At 39.1% G+C, this 12,202-nt stretch overlaps 1 protein-coding gene across 3 annotated transcripts in view; it reads right to left on the bottom strand.

Moving 5' to 3' along the window:
* Nucleotides 1–9,531, bottom strand: part of ALG6 (ALG6 alpha-1,3-glucosyltransferase) — a 32,727-nt gene extending 23,196 nt beyond the window's left edge. Inside the window, exons 1-3 of one of the 3 annotated variants that reach the window (XM_063298055.1) lie at nt 9,488–9,531; nt 5,156–5,258; nt 2,707–2,791 (exon numbers count right to left, since the gene is read on the bottom strand). In XM_063298055.1, the coding sequence (XP_063154125.1) occupies nt 2,707–2,791; nt 5,156–5,237 (167 nt within the window). In that variant the 5' untranslated portion in view covers nt 5,238–5,258; nt 9,488–9,531. Of the gene's footprint in view, nt 1–2,706; nt 2,792–5,155; nt 5,259–5,531; nt 5,593–9,144; nt 9,168–9,487 lie in introns of those variants that run through there. The other 2 variants (XM_063298056.1, XM_063298054.1) reach the window with 2 other exon arrangements.
* Nucleotides 9,532–12,202: the final 2,671 nt, after the last annotated feature.

The raw sequence follows: 12,202 nt of genomic DNA, 5'->3' as shown, positions 1-12,202 counted from the left end.
GATGTAGATAAATATGTATCTTGAGAAATCATCAATGATGGTCATTGCATACCTTGCTTGTCCAAGACTTGGAGCAAAAGGACCAATAATGTCAGAGTGTACAATTTCCAAAGGTCTAGTTGTAACTCTGTCACTGTGCTTACTCACAGGAGCTTTTAGTGTTTTGCATTCTTTGCAAACTACACAGTCTAAATATTTATCACAGGGTTTTATCTTTAGGTCAGCACACAGCTGTGGCATTTGTGCTATATACTTGAAATTAGCATGACCAAATCTCCTGTGCATCAGGTGTACATTGGTCATGATATGGCGTGTTGCCAACTGCAGCCTTGCAGCTTGGCTTCCTTGCATTTTGCACAATGTACAAGGAGTCTTTTAACATACCAGTAGCACACAATTTCCCATTTTTTTGTATCTCACAACCATTTTTCTTAAATGTTATGATATACCCTGTTGCAGCCAATTGTGCCACAGATAAAAGGTTTGATTGTAAATTTGGCACATACAACACACCTTTTACAGTTTCTCCTAAGCAGGATAAATACAAGTCACCTTGTCCCATAATTTTGGTCACAGACCCATCAGCCAAAGATACACTTTGTCTTTCAGTTTTAGACAGTGACACAAAAGAGCTTTTACAATTACATAAATGACAACTGGCCCCAGAATCTAACACACATACATCAGAATTACCCTTCTCAGCAACCTGTGCAATTTGGGTTGTCTGAAGAGCCTTCTTCTGTGTTGCCCTTGTGTTCTTCTTCTCTGTCTTTCTAGTCTTGGGTCTCATGGCACAGTCTCTTTGCAAATGTCCAGCTGAACCACAAGTGAAGCATCGCTGGCTGGCTAGTGCTGTGGCCTCAGGTTCCTTTCCCTTCTTTTCCCTCGTTTTCTGGTATTGCAGCTTTCCAGAAAAGATGGGGGGGGGAATCTTTCCTCTCTCTTCTCCCATTCAGCGAGTAAGGGCTGTGTAACATACGATGGGGTGAGGTCTGTTTCAGGCATAGCCTCCAGGGTACAAATCAGCGTGTCCCACGTTGCATTTAGTGAGGACAGGAGGATATAGGATTTTGTGAGAGGTGTAAATTCCATTCCTCTCTCCTGCAACTCAACAAACAGCTGCTGAATATAATGCAGGTGCTCAGGAAGGCTATCTCCTTCTGCAAGGTAGGCTCTGTACAGCTTTTTCGTCAGAGTAACTTTACTCCCTGCTGTTGCCTTTACATATAAGTCTCTCAAAGCGTCCCAAAGTTGCTTTGCAGACTGCATGCCTTGCACGTGGACTAGCTGATTGTCCTCAACTCCCAAGATAATGGTGGCTCTAGCCCGCTCATCCTGTCTCAGCCATTCAGCACTGGGATTTTGGGGAGTTTGCTCACCAATTGGCAGCCAAAGATTCTCTCTGCGAAGATTCATCTCCATCTTCAGGGCCCAATTCAAATAGTTGGTCTCTGATAGGCGCTCCAGAGGCATCACTGAGGGCTGGGAGGTAGCCATGGCTTCTTCCTTCTTTTGCAAGTCACCTCAGCTGGCTTCTTTGTCCTGTAGACCGGCAGTTGCTGGAAAATCTCCAGGCGGCTCCAAAGAAAATCTTCACAGGTCTTTGCTACCTGCCTTTAAATTGTGCATGAGGTGTGGAGCTGATCTCTCTTGGTTTTACTGGGCTTACTGGGCCCATAACCTGTTGGCAGAACGCTGGGAAAGCCTTTAGCCCAGGAGAGATCAGAAAAGTCACACACCAGGCATTTCTATAAAAATAATTTATTTACAAAAAGCAAAACAAAAGCAAAACATATTTAAAGGACTTAGCTCTCCTGGCTTGCTACATATCGGCAGAGAGAAAAAAAGAGGAAGTAAGAACAAGTCCGGGCAGGTTTCCTCCCCCCAGGCAATTTGCATGAAGCACGTGAGAGGAGACAATCAAATACAACCTCTTCACCCGGCCAAAATGATTAGGTACAATAGCAGTCTTAATCGTTAGTAGGAAAACCTCAACACCCTGCATATACATTATATATCCTGAATCATAATCTTCCCCTGACCCATGATACTTTGAGAGAGTATTGCTATATTACATTCCTGTTGACCCATTAGATGAGCAAGGCACAGGAGAGAAAGATAAAGCACTGAAGATACAGTTAGGAAGAACTGTATCTTCAGTGCTTTATCTTTCTCTCCTGTGCCTTGCTCATCTAATGGGTCAACAGGAATGTAATATAGCAATCCTTTTTTTCCCCTGTTTTCAGATTCCAATCAAAATAGATCTCTTAGAGAGAAGCAACAGCACAGAAGACACATGTGCTTCTATTCAAAGACAGAGCATAATATAGAGACATCAGATATAAAGCCAGAGATGAAAAACCAGTGGCTTCTGGTTCAACTCCCTATTTTAGAAATGTTTTAACACTTGAAATCTGTTTAATCTTTTTTCATTAATCTGCCCAATGCTTCCTAACCACTGTAGACATAGATACTGAATACAAATATATGATTGTAATGACATATTTTGAGATAAATCTGAATAGACATACTACAGTATATTGGATCTGAAAAATAATTGCAATTCTATAACCCTGTCTGGGGTACCCCACTGAAGAAAATTGGTCTTACTTCTGCATAGATGTGTACAAAGCTATACTGCTAATCTAAGATTCTTTTTCCTACACTTTATGGGCACTCCTTATATAAATGGAAATAGAGACATACCACTGTTTGACTGGCAGATTGTAAGTAACTTCTTGCCAGTGTCTTTGAGCTTCATAGTCTCCATACATAGGTGGTTTTCCTGCACCTAAAACACAAAAGGAAGAAAAGATGAGAGAGATGTTAAACTAGAAATTATACTGTGCATTGTTATGATTCTACTAGTGCCTTTTATTTAATACTTTAGAAATGAATATGTTTTCTTTTCTAAATGTCTGTTCAGGGTTAAAGAGAAAAATATTTAAAATTCTTTCAGATACAGAAATGAAAACTTTTTTTGTATACTGCAATATGAAATGTACAATCATACAAGTCAGTGGGGAAGCCAGCAGAAAGTTGCAAGTCCCAGGCCCGTAGGCAGGTTAAGTGGCTGCTGCCAGGTAGGGGAGGGGGTGAGGGGTGCAGGGGAGGGTTGGGGTGGGTGCGTAAGGGTGTGAGGGGGTGCACGAGAGGCACTGCACAGGTCAGGGAGGGTGCGCAAGGTGGTGAGAGGGTGCGCAAGAGGTGACACGTGGGTCGGGGTGCGAGGGTGCAAGGGGGTGCGTGAGAGGCACCGTGTGGGTTGGGGTGGGTGTGTTGGAATGCGGAGTGGGTTGGGAAGGGTGCATGGGGGTGCACAAGTGGCCAATGAGGCATGAGCACAGAGGGGCTGGAAGAGGGTATGTGGGTGGGGGAGACTTACCTCAGCAATTTGCAACCTTCCCTGCTGGCTTCTCCACTGACTTTCTGGGGAAACCAGCAGGGAAGGTTGCAAATGGTGATCACAGGATTGCAAGGCACTTGGCAACAGGTCATAAGTGTGAATGGTTGCCAAGCATCATGATCACGTGATTGCGGGGGTGCCGGGACAGCCAGAACTCCAAGGACCGGTTGTAACTACCATTCATTCAGTTCTGTTGTAACTTCAAACAGTTGCTGAACAAATGATTGTAGGTCAAGGACTACCTGTACCATGCATTTGTTCACCCTAGATTTTATGAGTGATTTCCTCTAAGAAAAAGATATTATTCTATCTTATTACAGGTAGTCTTCATTTAGCGAATGCCTCATACAACGACTGTTTGCAGTTATAACAGTGATGAAAAAGTAACTTTGCAACCAGTCCTCACATTTACCACCTTCACGGGTCTGTAAAGCAAAGGAAAGCTGAAAAGATCATAAGCACAGTCACGGTTTCACGTAGTGACCACTTTGCTTAATGACCAAGCTGCCTGTCCCAATTGTGATTGCTAAACAAGGACCTGTAATTCACTTGAACAAGTAAGAGACAACTTCAACAATAACACTGAATACAGTGTTTGAGTCTTTCAATTTTTGACATCTACTTCTGAGCATAAGAAATATTTTTTTACTGGAATATGTTTAATACCATACTTTCAGTTTTTATTCCTGAAATGTCTGCAGTTGCAAGACTTCACAATAACATATCCTGTTTAAAAGATGATTGCCATAAAATGGATTGTATCTGAGGAACAGAGACATATTAAGGTGTTAAAAATATGTGATTAGAATCCATGGAACAGGAGAAAGCATCTGTCTTCACTAAGCCCATACCCACTAGCAGAACTGAGGAAGACATTCTACCCTATGAGCAAGAGATTTACAACTATGATCCAGTAGGGAGGCTACATATATAGAACTGAATCCAACCCCACTTCCTCCAATCTTTGCTTTTAACATATGAACAACGGCAGAAATAGACTTACCGAATAAACAGAGTCAACAAGTATGAGCTTGCTTTCTTCTTCACATGATTTCAATCATGTTAAAGATGAAACAAATAGAAAAGGGGGGGGGGAGAGGCAGAAGGCTATACGTGACCTCTCAACTGTGTACCTGGGAGGCACAATTTAACATGTAGGTTCGATAAGGTCCGGACAAAATTAAATGTTTTAATTTAAATTTAATTAAAGTTAAATTCATCAATTTTTAAAATATTATTTTTGTATTTCTGCATAAAACATTCTCTCTTTTCTTTTTCTCACTTTATAATATTTTAATATTATTATTGAATTTCTGCATAAAACATCTCAGGTAGTGCATCCTGGACCTAATCCTACATAACTACTAGTACAATGATGAAATACTAGATTAGTCTGTTCATATGTGGACCATTCTTAAATAAAAAAGAATGGTTTTTAAAATCATCCTAGTTTTATAAGATGCTCAAACAATACACCGTGCATTTACTTCAAACAAACATTAAACATGGGATGCTCAGGATATACCTGAATAATACTGAAAAAATGAGCAAACATAAGATATTTTTGTTTATTTGTATAGTTATGCTGATATTTGTAGTTCTATAAAAATACAAAACAGTTGTTCATACTTCATACATTTTGTATAACTATCCCATATTTATTTGATTTTAAGACTTCCCACTATCATAATCTGAACGTCTAAAAAAAATTATCTTTATGCACTGGCTCAAATTCTGAATGTGTACTACCTGAGTAAGGGCCAAGTGACACAGTCCAACGGACAATAAGTCCAAGTAACACAGTAATCGTGATTAAGCTCCATTTCTCCATGGCCGTTCTTCAATCCAGACCCTGGAAATAAGAAAAGGGACAATTATATCACACATTGTTTTATCCTAGTCTATGACCATAATAAAACCATTTATCTGTGATATCACACAACTCTGTTCCTAAAGGCAGCAACCCAATATAGCCTTTCCATAATGCTATTATGGGGAAAATAAAACCAGTGAAGACAAAGGGTGAATCCAGCACAATAGCAGATAATAGAACAGCAGCCAGAAATGCTGCTGAAACAATCATGATCCACTGATTTCTTTTTATGAGAAGGAAAAAGTAGCTGACTTGGTTAAATATTAGGACGACTGATAAGGAGAGGAATTGGTTGAGCTAAAAAAGATAAATAAATGGAATGTGAGCCCCTGTAATAATATTTAGAAGTATAGTTAAAGTAATCATCTCAATTCTAGAAACAAAATTCTACAATTTTATAAGAACTGCCTCTTCTATAAAATTTATAGCAGGCAGAGATTATGTTTGCATAGCATACTGAACAAAAAGAGTTAGGTTATGCATGAAACCTCAGTTATGATAAAAATTTATACATAATGATATGCATATTCCATTAATAAATAAATTCTCTTGATGACTTACTCCCAAATACAGGTATAAACGTAGGAAAGGGAGCTGAAGTGTTATATTAAATTTATTTTATTATGTTTTATTATAAATTAATATTATATATATATATTACATCTCAATGGATGTTGTGGAACATTAATTAATTGATTGATTATTTATCAAACTTATATTGCTGCCCATCTTACCACCATGACTCTGGGTGGCTTACAAGGTTAAAAATCCCCCCAAAATACAAAAACAACCAGAAATAACCACAAAAATAATTGAAAACATTTTAAAAAATGAACTGTTTAAAACCATTAAAACACAATCTGCAGTAGGGTACCATTCATTTTCTTAGACACATAGCCATTTAGTGGGCTTCCCACCAACATCACCAGATCCCCAGGCCAGATGGCAAATTAATCAATTAACTCCATTTCTGGTGTTTACATACACTGAACTATAAGCTAATTAATAGAGTTTGCACAACACTAGGCTAAAATGTGTATTGTGCAAAGCCAGCCTTTGTTTCTATTTGAGAAACATATATATGTGGTAGCATACATGACCATACCTCCTTTACTTTTGAAATCTGACCTAATTGCATCGTAATTTTTGTCCAAAAGATAACAGGCTGGTTGTACTAGTTTATGACTGTTTTGCATGATGTAGAGTTTCTGTCCTGCTTGCATTTAATCACAAGATTAATATACCTTGGGGACTTCTTTATTTTACCATATCCCCAAGGCATTATCTTCATCTCATCCCCACCCTTGCATGACACAAGCTTAAATCCTTAGTTGTTCCACTTTTAAAACCATGTTTTCCTACTTAAGCTGACAACAACCCATAACAAGTGAATATATTCTGACGTTTTTCTACTATAGTTCTGTTGGCACTGCAATCAAGAGACCTCTGAGAAGTGTTTTCCCTTCCCTTCCCTTCCCTTCCCTTCCAGCAAACTGCCTAGTAAGAAGGGAGAGCTCTTCCTGATTTTCCAGGCAGCCAACTGAAGCCCTCAGATTTAATCGCAAAGACACTGGACAGCCAGTCTACGGCAAGTGCAAGCTGCTTGGTAAAGCTGCAGGATTGTTCTTGGCTCACCGCAACTGACTTCTGCAAGATTGGAATGGGCAGTGTGGATAGCAAATTTTCTGATTTTTGTTATCTGCTGGCTCAAGGGCAGGTGAATATCATTTTAACTGAGCTACAGGGAAAGGGCTATACTAAATACCAACTATCCAAAGCAGTGCATTTTAGAAATCCTGCCAATATAGTTAATTTGTGATTCAGTGTGTCATATGAAACCAGAAAATTGGGTTGAATAAACCAATGTCAAGTATACTATTTTTTATTGTAAACCGCCCAGAGTCCCCCTTTTAGGGGGAGATGGGTGGTGATAGAAATGTGAATAATAAATAAATAAATACTATGCATACACCTCAGCCTTAGAATTAAATATTATAAGATTCAAATAGAAATGGAGTACTTTTCACAAAGTATTGACAAGTGCTACATTTCAAAGCAAATTAAGCTTGATTTTGACATACCTATACAGAAAAGATGTTTGTTCTTCACCCATTTAATTAAACCAGATTATCTGTCTCATAATATGATAGACCCAAACCACATTATGGTTTAGCATTCTGTATTAAACCCAGTCATTGTTGCCTGAAAACCATGGTTGGCAACTTGCGTGAATCCAGCCTCTAACTTCTGTTAAAGCAACCTTCTCCAGCCAGGAATCATCCACACTGATAGTCACATCAGTCCTGGTCACCATGTCAATGACTACATTCACGCAATGTACAAAACCACAAAGTAGTCAATCACATTTTAGCTACATAATTAGTTTAGGATTCAAGTTTGCACAAATGCAGAAAACTGAAAGGTAATGAAGCATGCCTGAGAATAAACAGAATTCTTAGCAAAATGGTTCAGCATTAAACAAGGAGTAAGACAATGGTGTGTAATGTCCCTTGATTGTTTAATATATTTATAGATAAATGTATAAGGAATGCTTGTGGGGTCATTAATTTTTGGTTATCTTTTTTTGTTCTTGCTTTCAATGTATTGTTTTCTCTTATTTGCAAGCCACCAAAAGTTTGATTAGATTGCAGTGATATAGAAATCTAATAAATTAGTACAATGTTAGGCAGAATGCACAGTGTAACAAAGAATATGGATCTGAAAATTAAAGTATCAAAGGTCAGAGTAGTTGTGTTTGACAGGGAATATGGAGTGAAGGATTGCAGATTACAGATGATGAAAAACTATAACAAGTATATGAAATTGCACACCTTGGTAGCATGAGAAAATGGCTGGAGAAATTTAAAGAAGGATAAATGTTGGTATAAAGACAGTAGGTAATACATGGTCTGAACCAGGAACAAACACTTATCAAAAGAAGCAAAAAAAAAAATAGTTCTGCTTCTGCTCACTTTCTTATTGGGAAGTGCAAGACTGATGCCAGGAAAAATAAAGAATTTGAAGGCAGTGGGAATGTAGTACTTAAGAAGTATGCATGGGAGCCAGGTGTTAAAACAAGAAGAGATAAAATCAAGAAAAAGTGGGTGCCAAATTAATGTGGGTCAAATAAAGAAGTTAGTGACTGGCATGAAAGTAGCATGTTGAAGTGATTTGACCATACAGAAAGAATAAAAATTGTACTGCAGAATAAATAAATATCTGAGGAGTGAGTGCTGAGAGGACAGGGAAGACTGAAAGTTGATTGGTGTTGATGAAATTCTAAAGGAGAGGTGAGAAATTTAAAGAAGAAAAAGCAACATATGGACATCATAGAAGCAAGGATGGTTCATATGGACAAGATAAGTAGTATCTTGAATGGTATTGATGTAAACTAATTTTAGCTATACAGTATTTCCTTTTATTTTTCTGATTTCATGTTTTAAATTTCTTGCTCTTTCTCTGCACACTGCATAACATTACATACCTCAGAGGGAACAGCATGATGGGTATGTATGTTTATACAAGAATGTATAAATATTCCACAGAATGTAGCAGAATTATCTAGGAAGCATCACTGGTATTTATGGAAGGAAACCAGATTAGGGCTCCTGTGGACATTTAACCACTGCCCCATATGCAACCTGTGCATACAATTAATGTTTCCTCAACTCCCATACTTTCCGTAGGCAAAGCCTTCATTCTACTCCATAAGAGTCACATCCCACACCAGGAAACGCTGTGGTTGGGAACACAGTTCCTAAAGGCAAAGAAGCTCTGGAAGAAAAGAGGAGGCTGGTAACAATCTCTGTCCTGCCATAGTCCACGAAAGCTCTTCCCTTCCTGAATGGAAGATTTCGCTTCGTACCAAAAGTCGCCCTGCTTTTGTATCGCTTGCCCTGCCTGCAGCACAGCCATCCCCAGCCTGGCGCCCTCCAAATCAGCACCACCATTGGCGTAACTCCCGGCCATTGGCAAGGCTTTTGGGGATTTCTCAACGGTTCCGGAAGGGGAAGGATCCAATTCCTGATTCCCGAAGGGGAACAAGCGCTCCTCCTGACAGGAAACGACAAACCCCATCGAACCCAGAAGCGCGTGCTCGACCCCCTTCCGGAGCGTTTATAAATCCCGCCTTTGCCTCACGCCACGTCTTTCCACCGCGAGCCAGCCAATCGACCTCCCCACCCGCCATCGGACACTCTCCGACTCACCGGAACTGACAGGCGGGAGAAGGGACTCACTGGGCGTGCGCGCGTCCGACCCGCTCATTGGTCCCGCCTCAAAGGCCGGCCGCATGCGCAATAGATTTTTTGGGTGGGTGGGGGCGCGTCGTGACGTTAGACTTCTCTCTTTTGCTCCCTCGAGGTTGAGTATTTCAGCAGACTCGTTAAAATCAGTGGAGATAGTTACATTGGCTTGTGGCTGCTGATTTTAGGTGAGGCTAGCCTCGCAGGAGATTAAGATGAATATGTGTGTATTTACGTTCGCAACATTAAGCTGTTTATTTTGTAAACAACACAAATATAGTCCATTATTACTGTATTGTAGACTGGGATCACACATTATACTGCACTAAGCTATGGATTTGTTAATCGTTTCTTGCACAAGCCACAGTTCTCTTGGTACGTGCAATATGTTAAGTTATAAGCAAACCACATTAGTTCAGTATCATAGCACCCATCAGAATGGGAATAATAATATCAAAGTGGTGATAGAAGATCTTACGTATATTGAACTTACATACAAATATATTTTATATTTAGTATTAATATATTAGAAACATTTGCACTCTTAATGATGGCTCTGAAACCACGTTATATTTCCTTGAAGAATTGTGTTGGCCTTACTCTTCCTTTCTAACAGACCTTGATAGATAGCTCTGCCCATAGAAACAAGATAAGGTGTACATTCCAAAGATAGATTTTCCAGAGGAAAGGTATTGTTTAATAATGGTCAAGGGGCCCTAGTAGGGAAGGAAGGAAGGAAGTTCCTAATATGGAATGATGCTAAGGTGGCGTATGGGTAACTGAGTAAGGGGTGGTATTCTGAAGGAGGAGTTGAATGGAACGTATATAATGTGCTGTAAGAAGGGGGTCCTGTGCGATCACCCACCCAACAGCTTGCTGTCATTGCTTTTGCTCTTGGGTGAAGAATATAGAACTTAATTTCATGCAACTGCCTGTTTCTTTGGTCCCGGCTCAGAAACGAACTTGGTAAGGAAATAAAAAATTCTAACAGTGGAATTTTTTTTTTAAAAGGCATTAGAGGTTGTTTGGCACACCCACAGGAGAAAATGGGTAACCTCCCTACTGCAAAAAATATCATGTATCTTCAGGCCTTCTACAACTACAGAACATTAAAAGCAGAAATAGAATCTGATCAAATATATAAGTTATTTGGATTACATTGGCAAGGATCTTTAAAAGTCTGACCTAAAAGTTGAGCAAATTAATAAAAATTCCAAGATAGATAACATGTTCTGCCACGGCTAATCTTCTGGTCATAATTCATCTCCTCTTGTCTAGTGATTTTTACCTGTACAATATTAATATTAAATTGCCTTTGGTCAGGTCCTTTGTAATTCTGCTGCTCAGTTTTATAGTCCCGTATGAGAATCCTTATTTATGGTAACTCATATGTAGATTTCTATTTGTATTGGCTCTGTTCCTTTGGCACTATGTTGCTCCTACTTCTGTTTGTTGAACCTCAAGATTAAAATAAAAAAACAATTGCTAATCAACTTTACTTCAGAAGGATCTAAGAGGCTGTATTTCTTTTAGTTCTTTCTCTTAAGGTTAACTCTGATAAGCTTTGACAGAATGTATAAAAACATTAAGAAGTCCAACAATGTTAGTACAGTTCGATGCTCACCTCTAAGTTGGTAATATGTGCTTTAATGCACTTCCAACAACCTGGGCATTGCCCAGTTGTGGTCAAGTTTTCTTCCCCAGTAACCAACTGAGCTAAATAGTATGAGAAGGGGGGGGGAAAGGAGGAAAATTGTGGATATTAATGGTAAACAAATTTTGATTTCACTTCATATATAAGACATTTGAAATCCCAGTTCCTGTTCACTAAAACATTTGAGTTTGGCCAGTACATTTACTTACAAGGGATCAGTATCAATTATTCTTGTGTTTTTTTTAAAAAAAAAGGAATGAATAGTGATGTCTAAATTACTTTGAGACAGGGCCTTTTGAGAGAGATAACGGGGCAACTGCTTAGAGTATGGTTCAGTATATGATTCAGTACTTGAAATGATCAGATGGAGCAATATTATTCATGTTGAGTACAACTAATCAGTTAGAATACATGCCCAAGAAGTAATTCATTTATTTTGACTTTAGTGGAGAAAAATAATGGAGGAAAAATCATTGACACAGCATGCTGTGAGAAGAAGGGGAAGCTCATAAGATCATTCAGCCTCCAGTCTTCTCCGAATCTTAGAAAGCCCATGCTCTGAAACCTCCAGACATTGAATTAAGGGTATTTACCTAGCAAAAAAAAATTGATGCTTGCATTCACCCTCCATTAGTGCAGTCTAATATGATTAATACAAGAGCAAGATGTCAAAGTTGCTAGAGTTCCCAAGGTTGAGAAACACTGTGCTGTAGTTACGAAACTGGTGAATGGTGCTGTCCTTACCCAGTTATTGTGAGCCAAGCTAAGGAAAGGGATTGGTAGATTCCCTAGCTTCAGTTTCCTTCCCATCCTGCCAGTGTGAAAACAATAATCACTATTTTGATGTGGGATGAAGTTTTTTTTTTATCTGTTCAATCGTGTCCAATTCTCAGAGACTGCCTGGACAAGTCCCTGCAGTTTTCTTGGCAAGGCAGAAGTGGTTGGTTTATTTTATTTTTATTTATTTATCAAATTTTTATCACCGCCCATCTCGCCCTCAAAGGAGGGACTCTGGGCAGTTTGCC

Source organism: Candoia aspera, chromosome 3 (genome assembly GCF_035149785.1).
Source record: "Candoia aspera isolate rCanAsp1 chromosome 3, rCanAsp1.hap2, whole genome shotgun sequence".
Lineage (NCBI taxonomy): Eukaryota > Metazoa > Chordata > Lepidosauria > Squamata > Boidae > Candoia > Candoia aspera.
The sequence above is the reverse complement of the archived record's forward strand: the minus strand, read 5'-3'. Positions and strand labels throughout refer to the sequence as shown.